We start from the raw sequence: 22,021 nt of genomic DNA, 5'->3' as shown, positions 1-22,021 counted from the left end.
GCATGCAGACCTGAAGTTGGGTCAACCAAGGATCACTCCACCACAGTATACAGAGTTGAATTTTTTTTAAATGTGTCCTAGGGGTCAGCGTCTCAGTCATATTGTACTTTTAACAGATTTACATTGTCATAACTTTTGAAAAAAGAAATGTAGAGTTTTGACTTTTGTCATTATTCTAGCATTAGGATAGACTGATAATTAAATATCACACTTTATATGATTCAGTAAACATACCTGCATTTCTATCTTTTCACAAGTAAAACAGTAGAGCCATCTTAGAACAGAAGGTTCCCATGTCTCAAATTATCAACTGTCCCAAAAATAAGTGGATTATTTCTCATTTTAGGATAGTGTTGGAGCCATGAAAACCACTCATTATATCCCAATGGCCAAATGCACATCCAAAACCGCTGGTGTTTAGTCTAAATATAGCCTAAGATTCTAGAATCTAGATGCAATTATATATGAACTATATACTGGTATTTTAGGCTTTGTGACCACTATTGGTGCAATGTCCAGTGGTTTTGGATGTGCATTGGGCCACTGGGGCTAAATGAATGATTTGCATGAGTCCACCTACTATCCTAAAATGAGGAATATTCTTCTTATTTTTGGGGTATGTAATTGAGACGTGTGAATACCTTTGGTTCTAGGAAAGCTCTATCCACTGATTTTGTTGGAGCTTTTTTTTTAATCCATTCTCACCATCACCATAATGGTTATACTTGGTTTTCATAAGTAAAAACAAGGTTCCAAGTAGTAGCGTTAGACTAGGAAGTGTTTCACATCCCTGTAAAAATAGATTCAAGGGGGTCCTTAGTGGGATGCAGCCCACTATAACAGAGGGAGGCTAATGCACCGTACACATGATCAGAATTTCCGATGGAAAAAGTCAGATCAACTTTTTCCATCGGATTTTCCGATTGTGTGTAGCCCCATCTGAGTTTTTTCATCGGAAATTCCGATGAATTCCATCAGAGTTTAGATATAGAACATTTGGCCGGGCAAAAGCCAGATCGTGTGTACGCAGCATAAGTGTAGAAATCTTCCCTCCAAGTCAGGCTTCAAAATAGCTTTTAAACAACAATGTTTTATATTTTGTCTAGAGTTTTCTTGAGTAGCTATAGTCTTTTTGATTTCCTTAAAGTAAATGATCTTATCAATATGCAATAATGTTCGGAAAAGGTTTTCTCTGTATTTATTTTATAACTGCATGTGCACAGGAACCCAGCCACATAGTATTGCTGGTATGTGCCTGGCAAATTTATATACAATAAAGTTTGAATCATAGTTATGGTTGCACTCTTAAGTGCATTCAGTATTTTAATATTTCTTTTTGTGTCATGTATCACAGTTCTGTCAGATACATTTATTTTGCTGTCCCATTGACAGGGCGCATTCAGTTATGGGGTCATCCTATTGCAGTGGACTGGGCAGAGCCGGAGGTTGAAGTTGATGAAGATACAATGTCATCAGTTAAGATTCTATATGTCAGAAATCTCATGCTAACAACAGCGGAGGAGACAATAGAGAAAGAATTCAACAACATCAAGCCTGGTACATTCTTTTATTAGTGAACTGCTTTATGATAACTGACTCATGTACACATTGTTGTTGTGGGGATGTGCCCTCCATATTGTGTTAGCCATACGTTAACCAAGCGAAATCATTTAGATTTCTATAGATTTAATAGGATGGAATGTGTTAATTGTTGGAATCTCTTTAAAGTGTGGCTGAAGACAAACCTTGTTGATTTAATTTGAAGAGATTTAGCTAGCAGCTCTGTGAGGTTTTTTCTTATGTCTATGTCATGGTCACCAAAACTGAGACTAAGGTAAAATTCAAGATTTTGTTCTGGTGTCAACTGTCTTTGATGATATGTCCCTTATTTTGGAGAGCTTTCCTCTTATTTCTATGTCTATAAGACTTAAACTGATAGGAAGATAATTTGTTTTAACCATCCCCTACTCGAAATTTTTTTTTAACTTAAAATGTCATTTAAACAGTAAGACTGAAGGAAGTATATTTGATTAACTGAATAAATGTAACCAAACATAAATTCTTATATTTAATTTCAGTTCTTAAATTAATTTCTAAGATAAAATAATGATATTTTTAGGTTTTAACCTGCCTGGCGGTATTCCCGAGTCTGACTCGGGGTTAGATTTTCCTGCTGCGAGCGGTAACCCCGAGTCAGACTCGGGCTTGCCTCGCTAGATCCACAGGCATGGTTTACTTACCTTGTCCCTGGATCCAGCGATGCCACCGCGCTGTGTGAGCGAGCGGGACCTCGCTCGATTCACACAGTGCCTCCGTGTGACGCCGATCTCCGTTCCCTGCGACGTTACGACGCACGGGGACGGAGAACGGCGCCAAATTCAAAAAAGTAAACAAACACTTTACATACAGTATACTGTAATCTTATAGATTACAGTACTGTATGTAAAAAAAACACACCCCCCTTGTCCCTAGTGGTCTGTCCTGTGTCATGCATGTCATTTTATATAATAAAAACGTTTCTTTCTCCCTGCAAACTGTAGATTGTCCATAGCAACCAAAAGTGTCCCTTTATGTCAAAAATAGTTTTAGATCAGCTAAAAAACAGCGATAATAAATTATAATCACTTGCAGAATTGTGCGATAGCGATTTGTGGGGAAATTCGTCATAAAAAAAAAAAATAATGACAGCGACAATTCTGCAACTGAAAAAATTTCAGTGATTTTGATTTGATTACATTATTGAATAATTTTTATTATAATTATATTATTATTTGTTATAATTATTTATAATTATTTATTATATTATAATTTATAATTTTGTTTTTAAAAAAATCTCATACCCGGGATGCCTATTAGAATCTTGTTTGGTCAGATTTAAGTGAGTTATTTCTAAAAATTACAGACCTACAATATAAAACGCCAAATTTCCTTGCAAATAATGGTACCGCTTTCAGCATGTTTTTTCTGAAAGAATCATACCGCCAGGGAGGTTAACCATTGAAATAAACTTTATGCAATTTTATTTTTTTCACAAATATTCAACTACAGCTTTCTTTTAAAATATGTCAGAACTTTGAACTGCGAACTTTGTGAGTTGATAATTTTTTGTGCAATAAATCTAGTTATTTATGTGTTTTTCAAATCAATCTGGAGATAGGAGATATCAATCATGCCAGAATATGTATCATGTCTTTCTGACTTCAAAGTCCTGTCCTTGTAATCAACCAGGAAGGTATTTTTACAACTCTGGAAAGTTGCATGCATGATTCTGAAGAATCTGTTCACCTCTGTCAAAATAAATAACAGATATTTAAACATAGTCAGCATGTGATGTGCAGTATTTTAATCTACTTTACAGTTTTTTAAATTAAAGATGTATTTGGAGGAAAGCACAAGGTAACACGGCCCTTTGGATTAAAGATATATCCACTAACACTGAAAATGTAGAATTTATTGGAATAGCATGTGTCTAATTATTGCTTGGCTCCTTCAAGAAAGTATGTCCAACCGTGTCCCTCTACCATTATAAACAGTTTCTGATCCTTATGGGACATGGAAGCCAAAAATGTTATTTCATATTTTCATTGAAGGTAAAAGAAACCTGCCTATAAAAGAAATGCATTGGTTGCAATTTGTGTCTTCCTTCTGACTGGTTGCCATGCTAATCCCCTAATTTTATGACTTCTAGTCACTCACTCAGTAGCAGTATGCAGATCAGGTATTCTGATTTCACTGGCTGCATACATGTTTTGGAAAATAGCATGTTCAAAAGCAAGGCAGCAATGACAGCCTACAGATTTCTTTACTGTATACATCAAGTGAGCTCTGTCTTGTGTTCTAAAAACTGACATCAGGACATGAATGAGTTGGTAACAGGACAACATGGGTTTCACTGTAGTATGTAGTGTGAATTACAAGCCAAACCAAAGCAGCACGTGTGATCAGTTGTCATATGTCAGTACAAAACATTTACCTTAACAACACATTGGGGAAAGCATGCCAGTCTTTAATATTCGCAATTTCTTTTTACAGGTGCAGTTGAACGTGTAAAAAAAATTCGAGATTATGCCTTTGTACACTTTAACAATCGCAATGATGCTGTTGATGCCATGAATGCTTTAAATGGCAAGGTGAGATATCTATTGAAATTGTACATCTGTGGTATTGTTTACATCTGAACAAATATGCATGCAGTGATCACTGATGACGCTTGTCTGTGACGGTAAGACTGATCACAAAGATTCAAGGTCTACAACAAATGCATCAGTTTGCTTTTCATTTTATTGTTTGCTACAATGCATAGGGAATTGATTTACTGAATATGTAAGGTGCTCACAGATACAAGGCAGCAGTCAAGCATTTACATGTATCCTATGCACATATATGATTATATACACTGCTGGCTCTCACTGTTGCGCTACAAAAAATCTTACGTTTAGTCACCTATCTGCATGGCACATGGTTGCCATGTAAATCAAGGCAGATGTTCAACTGCATTTTTACATATAGGACATTAAAACGGTAGTAGACCACACCAAAAACAAATTTGTCCTTTGGGCAGTTTAAGTCATAATGTCCTAGTATGCAGTGCATACTAGAACATTATGACAGACTTGCCTGAAAACTAAGCCCTTTCCCAGAGTGCCATCATCGCTTTAGGTTCTTCAGTCTTCACCTGGTCTTCAGACGTATAAATGGCCGAGCCCGGATGACGTCTCTCCCACATGCGCACGGGGGTGACGGCCGTGGCACAGAGTTCTGAATGGATGGCACAGTCCATTCAAAGCTCAGTGCGCATGTGCCAGTGACGTCACTGACTGCTGCCAACGTAAATATGCACGTTTAGAAGATTTTTACGATACCTTCAGGTAATCCTTAGTGTAGGCTTACCTTTAGGTAAAAATCGCCCACTTGAGTTTACTACCACTTTAATAAGAGAGAAAGAAAGAAAAAAAAAGGTCTCTGTGCTATGAAAGATGACATCCAAACGTCTAGATATTCAAGCTTGACTAGCAACCATGAGTGCGCAATGCCCAATATTGAACAGAGGTAATTGATTTGTTCAATATGGAAAGTCCACCTCTCCTCCATTTCTCTATCTTTCTTTTTACCACAATTAGAACACATTGAAGAAAAGTAAATAAAAAAAAAATGTGTACCCATACCCAAATATACCTAAAGGGGCACTTATTCATGAAATCATAAATGTGTATTTATATACCTAGCACTATCACTTTGCAGTTGTTGTAAATGAGTTATCATCTTGGGTTAGCCTAACTGCTAAATGAGAATCTCTCCTAATTAGGATTGCTTTGTTACTTTCTTCATCTGTCAGTTCATGTTACTCCACTTTTCCCTTACCTAACTTCTCATGGGAACTTGAATATTGTTCAACTTGTCTTGACTTATCTTGTGTGCACTGTTCCTAGTTTAGCAGTGATGTATTCGAAACATTTTAAAACTGTGTTTGCAAGAAGTCAAGAAGGTGCTCTTAAAGTGGTATTAAACCCAAAAATAAAAATGTAACTGTATTGAATCTTACCAATGTGGTGGCTGCATTCGTTTTCTTTTTTTTTTAGGCTTTTTCACCCTCATTTTCGCATGGTAATTCTGCCAGTAACACAATTCCTGTCTTGGGGTGTCTGCATTCTGGATGGAGATGCAATAGAGAAGCCTTTGAACAGCAGCATTGTCAGTCTGGGGAGGGGGTAGTTTTAGACAGGCTATACACTGTGCAAATTTCTTTCCTGAAACCATGGGTTACAGGATTACAGGAACAGGGCCATAGCAGCTGCTAGCGAGAATCACAAGAGAATCCAGCAGGCTGGTTGCACCAAAATTGATTGCTCGGTCAACATGATACATTCAGCCTGCCCATTAACGATATGAACCGTGTATGTCCAGCCTGAGATGAAAAACCTGCCCCTGTTACAGAAGCAATTGAATCGAGTAAATATTCACTTTAGGACATAATGTCACATAGTGGTTACTAGAATGGATGAGCAAAAATACAGCTTACCCTTTGGTGCTACACCCCTGTGTACAGCTTTATTTGCTGTGTGTGACCCAAACCCATGTGCATACCATCTTATATAGAGGGAGAGGAAGTAGAAGGGTGTGGCAGCCTTAAAATTGAGCCAAAAAAAGCTAAGTGATGTGACGTAGAGCAACTCCACATGATCATGAGTCAAATGCTCAAAGTCATGTGACCACCTGCATCCCCATCTGTGATAGGACATAGAGAAGGCAGAAAGATATCCGGTCACATGGCATATAACATTGCCATGTGATTATAGTCATGTGGGTGTAGTCATGTGACTGCAAAACCACCATTCAAATGATTGAACAGATATCTACAGGAAATGAGCATGGCCATGTGACCGCAAACACTTCTCACGTGATTAGGTAGATATTAACAGGAAGTAGAGAAGTGCATAGAAAGTTATAATGACATCCATCCACGCCAATACACCCGACTCCAAAACTCTACCCCCAATTAGGTGGACAGACAGAAAGATATCTGATCACATAATCACATAATGTGATCATGGTCATGTGAACATAGTCATGTGGCCAAACAGAGAACTTCTCAAATGGTTCAGCAAATATCAACAGGAAGTGAACATAGTCACATGACCTCAAATACTTAACCAGTGATTAAATAGATGTACACAAGAAGTAGAGAGGTGCATAAAGCAGTATAATGACACATATCCATGCAGATACACACCAAATGGACAACATTAAAGCTCTGCCCCCAGATAAGTGGATGGACAAAAAGAGCCCTCCATAGCAAGGCATATGCGGCAAATAGTGCAATGACATGTCGCAGAAACGTCACGCAAGCCACACACCCGCAAAACAAAAACGCATCAACATCAATGATCCCCAAAAACAGGAAAACTCCCGCCAACAGGCAACCGGCAAGCTCACAACAAGATAGACATACAAGTTAATAAAAATAAATATATACAAAAAAAACTCCACATGGGGCCACTATGGCCAGACCAGAAGAAAGTTCCGATAAATCCTATAACACAGTGTGGTCATCAACCCTGTTCTCAGGGCCCACTAACAGGCCAGGTTTGCAAGATAACTTAAAGGCATCACAGGTGATATCATTTGCTGCTCAGTATTCTAGTACTCGTATTCTAGTCTGCATCTCCCCAAGGTAATACATAAAATCTGGCCAGTTAGTGGGCCCTGAGGACAGGGTTGATGACCACTGCTATAACAGATCAATACAGACAGCGAGATGAACAGAAATCTCTCCATAAAGAAAAAGATAAAAGTATTTTTAAAGAAAAGGTTTTTTAGCTAATGGCATCATTGAGGCCAGGGACGGTAGTAGCAGCCAAAGTGTGAATCCATCTCATTTCTCTTTGTAGGATTTTTTTATCATGATTACCACCTCAAGAGTTCATTGGAATGTGTTCTAATGCTGCAAATTTTACTACACTACTGTCACCAGCATGCATTTGATTTACCTGTCGTCATATAGGTGTCAGCAGTTGATTGCTATTGATGTAGTATATATGATCCTTGATTCAACGCCAAAAATCTTGTTTGGTTTTGCCCACGTAGAAGCTACCACATAGCCCTCCTTCTAAAAGTTGACATGGTGTATCGTAGAGTGTAATCTGCCCTTTGGTTTCTATATATCCATTGCCAAAAAGTGCATGAACCGCATTGCCAGGTTCCTCTCGAGGTGGTATCTTCCCTAGCTGTCTCAATAAAATGGCTTTGTGTCAAACTATCCCTGAGTGATCTTGCCCTCCTGAAAGTAATATTGGGTTTAGGACCTGTATATCTACAAAGCATAGGATCATTAGTAAGGAGATACCAGTGTTTCTCAAAGGGGTTGTAAAGCTTTGTGTTTTTTCAACTTAATGCATCCTATGCATTAAGGTGAAAAAACACCTTGCACTCCACGGCCCCCCCGAGCCCCCGTTTTACTCAACTTCCATTGGCGCGATACCGCATCGCTTTCCAATCGGCTTGTCGGCTATTCATTGGTTAGATTGATAGCAGCACAGCCACTGGCTCCTGCTGCTGTCAATCAAACCAATGACGTGGCGCGCTGGGGGGGCGGGGCCGAGTCATACACTCAGCGGCTATGGCCACCGACTGTATCACACGGAAGCGCGCCTGCAAGGTAACCCCATCGGGAGAAAGCTTCTCAGAAGGGGTTAGCTCTTGCAGGGAGGAGCTGCGAGAGCCGCCGTGGGACCCCAGAAGAGGAAGTTGGGGGCCATTCTGTGCAAAATGAACTGCACAGTGGAGGTAAGTATGACATGTTTGTTTTGTTTTTTGTTTTTTTAAACTGAACCTATAGTACCACTTTAAGTATTTCCCTTATACATGAGTGTTGACGGGTATAGGTAATAATCATCCTACCTTTTACCTTGATACATAAATACATTTTTGTACCGTAGGTCCAGTCCTCTATAACTGCATTATTGGGTAACTGTGTCCATACGTGGTGTTATTTGTATGTTGTTTATATGTTTTTTAACTATGTTGTAATAAAATGTATATTTTTTTATTGATTCTCCCTCTCATTGTATTGACTTGGTCAATCCTTAAATATATATTTTTGAATGTTGGCGTGGTGAGGGTCTTCCCTAGTTAAACCAGCTCCTACCAAATCTATAGGAATGGGTACATTCACAGACACAACACATTAAGCTAATGGAAAAATTGATTGTATGTAGCTGCAAAAAGTGTCAATGCAACATTTTACAATGTGCTGCTCCATTCTGTTTCCTCATTATTATGTGTAAACACAGAGCTGACATCATAAAATGTTTCTTCCACACACACACACAGCCTTGCTAGCGGGAATGAAAATGAAAGACAGTGAAATAAACAATATTAATCAGATAAGAATGGAATCTGTCACAGTTGAACTGAAGGCTGTAATGCCGCGTACACGCGATCGGAAATTCCGACAACAAAATTATGGATTTTTTTTAGACGGAATTTTGGCTCAAACTTGTCTTGCATACACACGGTCACACAAATGTTGTTGGAAATTTCGAACGTCAAGAATGCGGTGACGTACAATACTACGACGAGCCAAGAAAAAGTTCAATGATTCCGAGCATGCCTAAGATTTTTGTGCGTCGGAATTGCATGCCGATGGTTGGAATTTCCGGAAAGAACTTTTGCTGTCGGAAAAATTGAGAACCAGCTCTCAAATTTTTCTTGTCGGAAATTCCAACAGCAAATGTCCAATGGAGCATACACACGGTCGGAATTTCCGACAAAAGCTCACATCGAACATTTGTTGTCGGAATTTCTGATTGTGTGTACGCTTCATTAGGGATGCAGGAGGACAAGAAGGGAAGTGACCTGTACAGCTTTATGTAAATGCGCCATGCAATTGAAAAGTGCACCAACATGCACAACGTACGTTGCAGTGTGTTACCACAGTGCAACAGTGTAAATATAGGATGTTGCCAAATAAATGTTATTATGTGCACATGGTACATTTTATATATAAATATGTGTGTGTTTTTGTTATGTTTGTGTAGATTATAGATGGATCTCCCATAGAAGTTTCCTTGGCTAAGCCAGTAGACAAGGACAGTTATGTGCGGTATACCAGGGGAACAGGAGGAAGAGGAGCTGCTGTACAAGGAGAATATACTTATACTATTGGCCATGTCTATGATCCAACCACAGCCTATCTTGGAGCCCCTGTCTTCTATGCTCCACCTCCATATGCTGCAACAATCCCAAGTATTCCTTTCCCTCCCGCCAAGGGCTTTGTCAGCAACCGTAACCTCATACGACCGCCTTCAGTCAGAGGTAACAGCACTAAATGAAATAAAGCTTAATTATGTGTAATAAATGTTGCCACAATTATTAATTGAGAAGGCAGACCATAATGTGACAATTTAGAAATTTAATTGGATGCTTAGATCTCCAGCATGAGTTATTTCTGTGTAATTTATTTAATTAGACTCCTAATCAGTCACCCTTGTAAAATACAGGGAGCAGTTAACTACCTAAAGTTACGTATCCAAAAATACGTACTTTGTAAATAGATTAGAGACAGGATGAAAAATGGATGTTACATTAATCATCACTGCAGGAATATGTTAGGATAAAAAGCTTGCTAGCTTCAAGAAGAAGTACAATTCATGATAACTGACTTTATCTTGAAAAAGGATTCAAGCTAAAAATGGAATAGCTGTGTTAGGAGGCAAAATGCCCGGTGAATGAGAGCAAAGAGCTTTATAAAGCAAAGTAAGGCCTCGTACATATGACCGAGGAACTCGTCGTAAATGAAACATCGTTTTCCTCGACGAGTTCCTTGTTAGGCTTGTCGAGAATCTTGACAAGCTTTCTCTGCATACACACTGTCAAGACAAAATCTCGTCGTTCTCAAACGCGGTGACGTAAAACACATACGACGGCACTATAAAGGGGAAGTGTGATTCCACTGGCGCCATCCTTCTGAGCATGTGCGGGTTTCTAAGCATACACACGAACGTATTTCTCATCGACAAGGAAATTGAGACTCCCGACGAGGAAAAAGAGAACTTGTTCTCTTTTTTTCTCATCAAGTTCCACGACAGTTATCTCGATGAAAAACATACACACGACCGGTTTCCTCGGCAAAAAAGCTCTGCCACCAAGTTTCTTGATGGATTCTGTCGAGGAAAACGGTCGTGTGTACGAGGCCTAAAAATGTAACCTATTTCCGCCACCTATAGCAGAATACACTATATTACCAAAAGTATTGGAACGCCTGCCTTTACACGCACATGAACTTTAATGGCCTCCCCATCTTGGTCTGTAGGGTTCAATATTGAGTTGGCCAACCCTTTGCAGCTATAACAGCTTCAACTCTCCTGGGGAGGATGTTCACAAGGTTTGGAAGTGTGTCTATGGGAATGTTTGACCACTCTTTCAGATGCGTATTTGTGAGGTCAGGCACTGATGTTGGAAGAGAAGGCTTGGCTCGCAGTCTCCACTCTAATTCATCCCAAAGTTGTTCTATCTGGTTGAGGATAGGACTCTGTGCAGGCCAGTCAAGTTCCTTCACTCCAAATTTGCTCATCCATGTCTTTATGGACCTTGCTTTGTGCACTGGTCTAAATTATTTGGTGGAGGGGGGATTATGGTGTGGGGTTGTTTTCAGGGGTTGGGCTTGGCCCCTTAGTTCCAGTGAAGGAAACACTTAAGGTGTCAGCATACAAAGACATTTTGGACAATTTCATGCTCCCAACTTTGTGGCAACAGTTTGAGGCTGGCCACTTCCTGTTCCAACATGACTGTGCATCGTTGCACAAAGCAAGGTCAATAAAGACATGGATGAGGGAATTTGAGGTGAAAGAACTTGACTGGCCTCAACCCGATAGAACACCTTTGGGATAATTTAGAGCGGAGACTGCGAGCTAGACCTTCTCCTCCAACATCAGTGCCTGACCTCATAAGTGCGCTTCTGGAAGAACGGTCAAACATTCCCATGCAAAAAATCATGACCTCAACCCGATAGAATACCTTTGGGATGAATTAGAGTGGAATTGCCTTATTTAGCCTCCAGGAATGAAGTGGAAAACATGGCATATCCTGTCCACTCCTCACTCTATCAAGTGACAGTATTGCTATCTAATGATTTGCCCAGCACTGTCACATATTGGTGGGGATAGAGTCGGTGGCTCTAAGTTAGCACCAACAAGCTGGTTTAGAACTCATAAATGGCTCTCTTTTTTCTGGTCATCACTGCTGATTATAGCTGCTAGTAGGGAGGGGGATTTAAATGTCCTGCATGAGCAAAGGAAAAGGAAAGGAATGTTGGCCCACTCAAGAGCCTTCTTTATAGAATTTAATTCTACTTTTATACACTTGGTTGGCATAGAAGATATTTGTAAAAACGTGCATAAACTAGTTACTAACTGCCATTTAATGATGGTATAATCCTTGTTTAATTGGAGATGACAGCAATGGCACAGCATAGACGCTATAAAACTATGGCAATATTTTCTCTTGTGCATCAAGGATTGGGATATTATCTGCAGTACTTGATTAATATTTTACTTTTGTTTAAACACTTTGAAGCAACTTGCAATAAAAAAGATAATATCTGACTAAGGGTTACTTAGCAAATGGCTACACTTCAGTTTTAATTGCACATTAACCTGCTACCTTCTTCCATTGGGTAAAGGGGAGAAAATAATATTAATGGACTCCTATGATAAATTTACTTTTGCATATTTGATAAGAGACAGCTCCTATTATTGATATAACATGGGCCCCATTAGTATCTCAGTAATATGTTGTGAAGACCATGTAATTATTGGTATTAAAGGAAAACCTAGGCAATATATTTTAGTAAAAAAGAAAACGAAGAAAAAGCGTGCAGCACTATGAGTACCTAACACTTTAATAAATCTTACGCTTTTCAAAATTATATATACTATATATACTGCAGTATAACAAACAATATGAAGGAGCATTAAAGCATAAATCACAAGTCTAATATGTGAAAAAATCAAACAGTCCTAAGTCTTCCATTGACTTCCAATCAAATAAAACTTTATATTAGCATACATGGTGGTTGTAAATTCAGGATCCTTCTTCCACCAGCAAGGCCATGTGCACAGCATAAAAATATATGCGCTTCCCCCTCTCTAGACCTCCAAACTATAAGGCCTAGTACACACGAGAGGATTTATCCATGGATACGGTCCAGTGGACCGTTTCCGCGGATAAATCCTCTCGAGGATTTCAGCGGATTTGGATCCGATGGAGTGTACTCACCATAGGATCGAAATCCGCGCCAAAATCCCCTCGCGATGACATGTCGCGCCGTCGCCGCGATGATGACGTGGCGACGAGAGCGACGCTGTCATATAAGGAATTCCACGCATGCGTCGAATCATTACGACGCATGCGGGGGATCCCTTCGGACGGATTGATCCGGTGAGTCTGTACAGACCAGCGGATCAATCCGTTGGGATGGATTCAAGCGGATAGATTTGAAAGCATGTCTTCAAATTTATATCCGCTTGAAATCCATCCCAGGGGATAAAAATCCGCAGAAACAGATCCGCTGGATTGTACACACCATAGAATCTATCCGCTGAAACCGATCCGCTGAGATTTTTCAGCGGATGGATTCTATGGTGTGTACGGGGCCTAAGAGATTTATATGAGCCTGATGTTAAAGAGCTTCCAGCCACTTCCAAGGACTTTCACGCCCAGGGGGGTTACAAGGTGTTTCCTTTCCTTGTATTTACACCGCTATCTCCACTCCTCCGTAGAGACAAAATAGAGACTTCTAGTGCTCTCAGTTTAAAATTTGCTAAAACATATAAAAAATCAAGGTACTCACAAAATTAACTCAATGTATAGCTTATAAAATACTACTGCATTCCCGGTATGACATCCACAGACATACGAGAGTAAATGCTGGCCCACCTTGGAGTGGAGTTCTGTTGTATGATGTCATCATGTAATACAAAAATAGACCAGCATTTACTAATGTATGTCTGTGGATTCACATTTTACTTTATCTACTGAAAATGCTAGATGCCTGGGTGGCATACTGATCCAGTGTATTCAACAATACAAGTTATTTTCAATGTAATGACATTTAATAACTAGCTTGAGCAGTTATGGAAAATGTTGTCTGTCTCTTTAAGACAGTAGAAGCTCTGATGAAAAGGAAATGGACATGGCTACAAAACCTCATGTAGGACGGACAGACAGTTCAGGTCCGCCTGCCAGTTTTTTAGGTGGACCTGAATGGGCGCTTCGTGCTCCTCTATGGAGCCACGGATGTCAGCGGTGACATGCCCGCTGACATCCAACTCATTCCGATCCGCTAAAGTGTGACGTTCCATCCATCTGATCACCTGACAATGGACTCTACACAGTGTGCAGAGACAGATCTGTCACCTGCCTGCTCAGTGGGGATAGACAGAGCGATCCCCGCTGAGCAAATAAGAGCCGGCACACGGACAGCCCGGCGTGAAAGGGCCCTAAAAAGAAAATGGAGTCTGGGTTTACATGTGATTTTTACCGCATTGCTGTGTGATGTCAGTGCAATGCAAATTGAACCATACAAACTGTATGGCTGAAATCGCAAAAGCATTCACACCAAAATATCGCAAGACCATATTTTGGTCGCACTAGAATCGGATTGCATGGGTGTTCACAACCCGCACAGGATTTGCAGGGTTTCCCACATAGCACCAGTGTAAACCCAGCTAGAAGTAAGGTCTGTACACACAATATGATTCCGGTTTTTCGTCCAACAAAAGCTGGATGTTCAGACTATAACATTTTTGTTGTACGTGAACGTCCGATTTTCGTTAAATTAGTACGAAAAAAATCGTAAGAGCAAGACTACACATGCTCAGAAACGAAATACTATAAACAAAACTATTCGACACATTACGTCATTGAAGTTGTATTCTGTCGTACGAGAATTTTTGTATGGTGAGCAACCTCTTCACTTTCAACATGAGACTAGCATGCAAAAAAAAAAAACAATGAACGGTCGTCTGAAAATCTGATCGTGTGTATGAGGCTTTAATGGGATGATGTTGTTTTAAAGCAGTTCACAAAATGCAAAAGTGAAAAAGCATTTTGCTGTTTGGATGGATAAACAGGCACAAATAAATAAATATTGTACACAGAATTAAAAGCAGATAAAATAGAAGCCATAATTATATTGGGGGAGATTTACTGGAGCACTCACAATCTGGTGCAGCTGTGCATGGTAGCCAATCCGCTTCTAACTTCAGCTTGTTCAATTAAGCTGTGTCAATAAAACCTGGAAGCTGATTGGTTTCTATCCGGTTTTAGTAAATAGCCGCCATTGTGTTCATATCCTTGAAAGAAACCTGTATTGAGAGAAAGTTTCAATTTCTTGTCTATCTCTGGCTCCAATAAAGTAGCAGATTAGAAACTCATTTGAATTCCTTTTCTGGGTCAGAACTCAGATAATACAAAAGCTTTTAGATCAGCATTGCAGTCAGATCACTAGCATTTTCCAAAGGTTGGAAATGAGAGCCTTCACAATCCTCTCAGTCAATGATTCCTTTGAAGTGCTCAGATCTGGCAAGCCTCCGTCTGATTCTATAGACATGAGCCGGTTGCCCAGCAGATGTCTTGCAGGTTTACTGTGTGTATTGACATAAGCTTACCTGAACCAGGCACAGAGGGCCAACATCATCTCTGCAGACTGATAATCACTAACATTCCAATCACTTCTAATCCAGACAGACATATTAACATGTTAGTCTGGCAACCTGTTTTTTTTAATTGTTTCTATTTCTAAATGACTCTTAATATGTTTTACTAAGGTAATACTAAATAATTATGCAGTCATTGAATGCCATGACCACATATAATTATTTTTTATAATAATGTTATAATCTATAGCATATTATTTACTGGTGCCTTTTTCCTGTATAACAGTAAACCGTTTTATGAGTTAAAAAATGGTGTTTCAGAAAATGAAAGGCTACAGGTTTTAATTTGTTCATTAATTTATTATAAACTGCAGCCCAGTGTACACTGAACAGGATTAAACAATGGATGTGCTTTTTCCCCCCCTACTGTTAACACCTACTTATTTATCTACTATAATTTAAAAGGTAATTAGATACTGAATTGACCTGTATGCAGCATTCAGATATTCGAGTAAAGTGTTCGAATGGAATTTGGTCCGCAGTATATTTTGGTACGTTTTTCTTGCAAAGCCATGCATACAGACGGCCATTCAAAAGAACCGCCGTTCTTTTGAATGGCAGGAACACGAGCCGGCACTCGTCACATTCGATGCCATCACCGCCATCTTGCTACACCCCACACTAACCTTGTATGCTACCGTGCATGTTTTCTCGGCAGGAAACACTCTCCCTGGAATCCCGACGAGAAAATAGAGAGCAGGGTTCTCTATTTTCCCGTCGGGATTCCCGGCTGTTTTTCTGACAGGAAAACTGCTAGGGAGCATACACACAGCCGGGATTCCCGGCCAAATGCTCTCCTGGCAGTTTTCCTGCCGGGAAAACCAGTAGTGTGTACGAGGCTTTACTCTCTACCGGTATTGAGTGAGAGAACAAATCATGCGGAATCCTGTCATTCATTCATAACTACATTAGTTACCCAATCTTTTTGTGCTTTCTACAAGGGTGTGTATATTACAAATAATTTTATTTTAATACATTTATATAGACACAGCTAGCATTAAAAACAAATTTCTGTTATGACTAAGCATAGCCCCTACATATGAGAGATAGTATGTTTCTAATTATTTGAATATTTTATTCCACTGCTTTTCCAATAATGCTGGCATTTAACCTTCCTTCTGTCGTCTACCCAGAGATTACAGACTAATTTTCTTCTGCACACTATGATTTGAACTTGTTCACATTTTTAAATTCAATTTTCATTTTCATTTTAATTCAATATTTCTTCAGAGAGCACTATAGTCTACAGTAAAAAAAAAAAAAATTCACAAAATATGCATAAGGGTTGCTCATTCCATTGTTTCAGCAGGTTCTCTGTACACAGGGCTAACTCTTTCATGATATCATGGATCTGGGTGATTTCTGCTGATTTGATACAGTTTAATGCCTTCTTGCATTCCTAGAAATTTACATGAGTGTACCTGTAGGGGCTGCGGGAGTTAGAGGACTGGGAGGTCGGGGATACCTGGCATACACTGGCCTGGGCCGCGGCTGTTTTGGATACCAAATGAAAGGAGACAAACGGGGAGACGAGAAACTTTATGACATTTTGCCAGGAATGGAGCTAACACCAATGGGTGCTGTCGCTATAAAGCCACAAGCTGTTAAACCTCCACCACAGGTAAGGCCTAAAATGTATAATCTCATAGTTTTCTAAGGAGGATGAAATAAAGCAAGATATTTATGGTTACTAATGAATTTTAGCTGTAGAAATTAAAGATTTAAGGACAACGTTACCATTCAATATAATAACATTACTATGTTAAAAATTACACATTTTAAAGTTGTATCTATCTAAATAAGTCTACGAATTGCTATAAAAATGAGGTGAGTATAGTGCTTAATAAAAGTCTTGTTTGTCCCCTTTTTCCTGCACTCAACCAACCTGAGATTTTTTTTTATAATTGATAATTTATATTGAATTTTTATATTTACCAATACAAAAATAGAAAAATATAACTTTCACTGGATTAGCATGCAAGCTTCCATTAACAAACTTAAGGAGGATACAAACGGTCAGAGCAATAAACGAGGATCTTAGGTGTAACCCAAGAGACCCAACCTGAGATCTTTTGTCACTCATCTACTTGTACATCCCGAATCCTACAAGAATCAGACCAATTTAAGCTTAATGGTGAATATAGATCTAGTCAGTAGTTATAGACCTAGATCTGGAACCTCTGACAGTAAAATGCTTGGCTCATTCCTACTGGCAGACTTTGTAGATTATGCTTACCTCTAGAATTTTCAAAGCAGGTTATCAAGCTTTTATTAAAGTCTCCCCTTGCTAGAAGGCATCGTTCTCACTCTATTGCATTAGATCACTGACAATTACAATCCAGGCTTAACACAGCTTTAATTCAATAAGGGTAGGGTAAGAAAAAACTCCAAGATTTAGGAAGCAATAAATATACTCCAGTAGCTCTGAAAGCTGTGCCCAAATAGGTGTGCCTAATGATGAGAAGAACACACCTGAGTTTGGTTAGTAAAGGTTTGGCCGAACCTATTAAAAGTTTGGATGCCAAATCTAAACCCTATTGAAGTCAATAAAAGCTGAACCTGTCAAATCATTCTTCTCCATTTTTAAGGCAAACCGCCAAGGGATTGGCAAAAAAAAGTGCACGGAGGGCTGAAAACTGCCCCAAAGGACATAAAACGATGCAAAAAAATACAATGATGAATACCATTTTGCAGAGAGCAGTGAATTTAAAAATGCTGAAAAGGCAGTATTAAAAATGCACTATTCCTTAACCCCTTCGCGCCTAAGGGTAAAACAAATCAAAATGCCTAAGCACAATTTTGCAACATTGACATATGTTAGTAAAACCGTACATATCATCACAACTACTTTGTTCATCCAAGTTGATTATACCTTTTTTTTTTTTTCAAGATGAATTGACCTTTCATTTGGTGGTAAATGTTAAAGTAGTTATTAACCCACTTTGACTATTTCTTATAATCATCTCTGTGTCCTAATGACAAGTGCTCCTGTCTGTGTGATTTATAAAAAAAAATATGCCTTCTTTACCCTATTTCAAAGCGTTTCCCGGCGATCACGTGACCAGCTGACTCTCTCATCTCCTCGACTCACAGATGTAGTGGGCGGGGCTGGGATTCCCCTGCTTGACGTCAGGAGGAGAGAAGAGAGAGAGCCACACGATCGCCATGAAATGCCGGTCACACGATCGCCATGAAACGCTCTGAAATACAGTAAAGAATGCACTTTTTTTTATAAATCACACAAAAAAAAAGCACTTGTCATTAGAACACAGAGAATTATAGAGCACAATAAAAGTTATTTTAGCAGCAGGAGGGGAGGGGGGCGTCACTGACACAGGAGCAGGGGGGGGGAGGGGGGAGAGAGCACAGAGGAGGGCAGGTGATCTGCGGGTAATGGAGACATGTAAAGTGACCACAGCTCAGCAGCCATGGTAAACCATGGTCAGTTTACAAAGGGGAGGTTAGAAACTAGCAGGATTGACCAGGTTCTTTAGGTGATAAAGGGGGCCAAATTACACAGCACAAGCACTGTTCTGTATAACATGCTTTAAAGGAGCAGGATTCCTAATTTTTCTTTTCATTAATTATCAAAGAATATTGGCTACAAATAATACAAACTGTACATTTTTTGGTACTACCATAACCCACCACCAAAGAGCAACCCAAATTTAATTCTCCTGCTTGTGGTGGTCTCAGTGATACCACATAGGTGTATGTTAGTTGTTGTATGTACCTGTAGTACCGCCTAAAAACAATAGAGTGCATTTTGCTTTTTCTGTATACTACCTAAAACACACTGACTGTGATACTAACTTAAAAAATAAAATAAAAATAAAATTCTGTCCCAAAAAATACTGTCCCTAACCTGTGACCCTGACCTTGGCCTTTGACCCTGACCCAAACCTTGATCTATTTATTTTTTTGTATTTTTTAATTGAATTTATTTATAATTTTTTTTACACACGCATTTTTTTTGATGTACCTCTCTCCTCCGTTTACAGAGAAAGAAAACATGGGGCAGGCTTCACAGTACTGATTATGTGAAAGCCAATCAGAGGCTATCTCATGTGGTTTGCGATCATTAGTATAGGGCCCCCGGACTCAGGGTGAGACCCCAGTCTCTGTGCTGGGAGTGCGCCGTGTGGTGCGTTCCCAGCACAAAGGGAGATACGCTAATATGCGCCCCCACAGAAAAAAGCACAGTCCAGTGAGGCTGCATATTTGTGTTATGTAAGCGTGAAGGGGTTAAAAAAACTGCTTGGGTGTCCCCTAAACCTTCCTGTGAAGGGGCATACAAAAAAAAAAGACATGGCACACCTCAGAAATCAATATCAGAACTTATATTAGACTCTTTGGGCCAGATTCACATAGAAATGCCCAGGCGCAGCGTATCAGAGATACGCTACGCCGCCGTATCTTATCTGACTCGAAGTCGAATCCAGGAAGATTTCGCTCCGTAAGTTACGGCGGCGTAGTGTATCTCTCGGCGCGTAATTCAAATCGGCGGGTAGGGGGCGTGATTCATTTAAATGAAGCGCGTCCCCGCGCCGATTGAACTGCGCATGCTCCGTTTCGAAATTTCCCGCCGTGCTTTGCGCGAAATGACGTCGCACCGACGTCATTTTTTTAACTTAGACGTGAGTTACATCCTTTCCTATTCACGGACGACTTCCGCAAAAAAATATGTAAAATTCGACACAGGCACGACGGCCATACTTTAACATGGCAAGTCTATCTATACGCCACAAAATAGCAGCTTTAACTATACGCCGGTAAAAGCCGGCTAGCGGCGACATAAGAGAATGCGACGGCCGCGCGTAACTTCGTAGACCGACGGAAAAAGCTAATTAGCATACCCAACGCGGAAAACGACGCGCACTCAACCCAGCGGGCGCCGAAGTATTGCACCTACGATCCTAAGGCGTACGAAGCCGTACGCCTGTCGGATCGAAGCCAGAAGCCGTCGTATCTTGGTTTGAGGATTCAAACTAAAGATACGACGCGGCAAATTTGAAAGTACGCCGGTGTATCAGTAGATACGCCGGCGTACTTGTTCTGTGAATCTGGCCCTTTAGATCTGGTATTTTTTTTAAGAGGAAAATTACATATGTGTGCATAGTAGCCAATCAGCTTCTAACTTCAGCATGCTCAATTAGGCTTTGACAAAAAAAAATGGAAGCTGATTGGTTTCTATGCATAGCTGCACCAGATTTTGCACTCTCCGTCTTTACTAAATTAAGCCCTATGGTTACCTCCCAAATCCATACCAGACCCCTTATCTGAGCACACAGCCGGGCAGGCCTGGACTATATCAGGCCATATGCCTTTAGCATGAGGAGTGGCCCTATGTTGATGAGAACAAGGGCTCCTTGTCCAAAAGTCTGGCCCGGTGGTTGTGATGATGCAGAGAAGAGTTTTTGGAATATGGAAGCCCCCTTTAAGATAAGGGGTCCCCCAGATATTCACATGAATGAGCGAGAGGTATATAGTACTCATACTCATTCACATAAAAATCTGCTGTCAATAAACACACACGTGCATCATTTTTGGTGGCCAAAAGAAAATAAAACATTGAAATACTGACCCATCTGCTCACACTGCACATGACTCACCAGACTTGTAATCGGGTTTATATACATGGGGGGGGGGAGGAATGTGGTGACATCACTGACCAAATATGGACATAGGAATTCTGGTTTATAAAAATCCAGTGTTACAAAATGAATGAACATAATCCTTTAGAAACATATTAGAATGTCTTGCTAAATCGGGAGGATATATGGGTAGTATAGGTAAGGCTCTTGGTATAATAATCATTAGTGGCCTAATGTGAGTAATAAAAGTAATAGTGATAGATGTAATATGCCAAAAAATGAATTTTGCTTCTTGAGGTATTTTTAGCAGAGTGTAGTCTTGACAGCATATTATCAAATACGATGTTTCCATTATGGCATTTATCTGACCACATACGCATCTGCTGAAAAGCTATTTGCCTTAATTTCTAGATAAGAAAATATGCCTTTAGTTAGAGAACAGAACCTTGAGTTCTGTATCCTGGAATTAGACAATAAATTACAGGAACACATCGACTGCACTGACTAACTGACAGGAAGTTAATGTATATTGAAATCTTGAAGGTCACTTAGCATACTCCTAAATTTTAATGGCTTGCCTAAATATTATTAAAAAAAAATGGTTCATTCACTGCATGTGCAACATCTTTCAGAGATCATGTTTTATTAGAGAAGTCCATATACTTTATGATATTTATTTAGTGTTGTCTATTAGAGTTAAGCCTCGTACACACGCACGGTTTTCTCGGCAAGAAACAGAGAAAAGCAGAGCTTTCTTGCCGAGTAAACCGTGCGTGTGTACGAGGCTTTGAGGTTTCTCATCAGGAAAACTGCCCAGAATGTCGACGAGAAAAATAGAGAACCTGCTCTCTATTTTCTCGTAGCAATTAATTGTCAGACAAATGGCTTCCAATGATGTCAGCTACACAAATGGCAATTTGTCACACATAACTGGAGCATTGAAAATGTGATATTAGTTGCTACTACATAGTACTTGTGTAGTTTACACCATAGTGAGCTATTTGTTTTACCCTTTAGCACAGGGGTGCCCAACGTTTTGAAGAGCAAGGGCCACTTAAGCGACTTGGTAACCGGTCGCGGGCCACAATGAGCGGAGCGGGTAGATGGCAACCCACTCGGCTCTATAGATCCCACTCTACTCCCAGCACACCAAACTGGATCAGTTTGAAAGCAGCCCAGTAACCACTGCAGAACAGATATGCCCATATATAC

The 22,021-nt window shown here is 39.9% G+C and overlaps 1 protein-coding gene across 2 annotated transcripts in view; it reads left to right on the top strand.

The window, feature by feature from the left end:
• The window catches only part of A1CF (APOBEC1 complementation factor), an 80,919-nt gene that overhangs the window by 47,620 nt on the left and 11,278 nt on the right, over positions 1-22,021 (top strand). Inside the window, exons 6-9 of one of the 2 annotated variants that reach the window (XM_040362063.1) lie at positions 1,393-1,557; positions 4,033-4,130; positions 9,537-9,813; positions 16,643-16,836. In XM_040362063.1, the coding sequence (XP_040217997.1) occupies positions 1,393-1,557; positions 4,033-4,130; positions 9,537-9,813; positions 16,643-16,836 (734 nt within the window). Of the gene's footprint in view, positions 1-1,392; positions 1,558-4,032; positions 4,131-9,536; positions 9,814-16,618; positions 16,837-22,021 lie in introns of both variants that reach the window. The other variant, XM_040362062.1, reaches the window with a different exon arrangement.

This window comes from Rana temporaria, chromosome 8 (assembly GCF_905171775.1).
Source record: "Rana temporaria chromosome 8, aRanTem1.1, whole genome shotgun sequence".
Lineage (NCBI taxonomy): Eukaryota > Metazoa > Chordata > Amphibia > Anura > Ranidae > Rana > Rana temporaria.
This window is presented reverse-complemented; position numbering and strand designations above follow the sequence as displayed.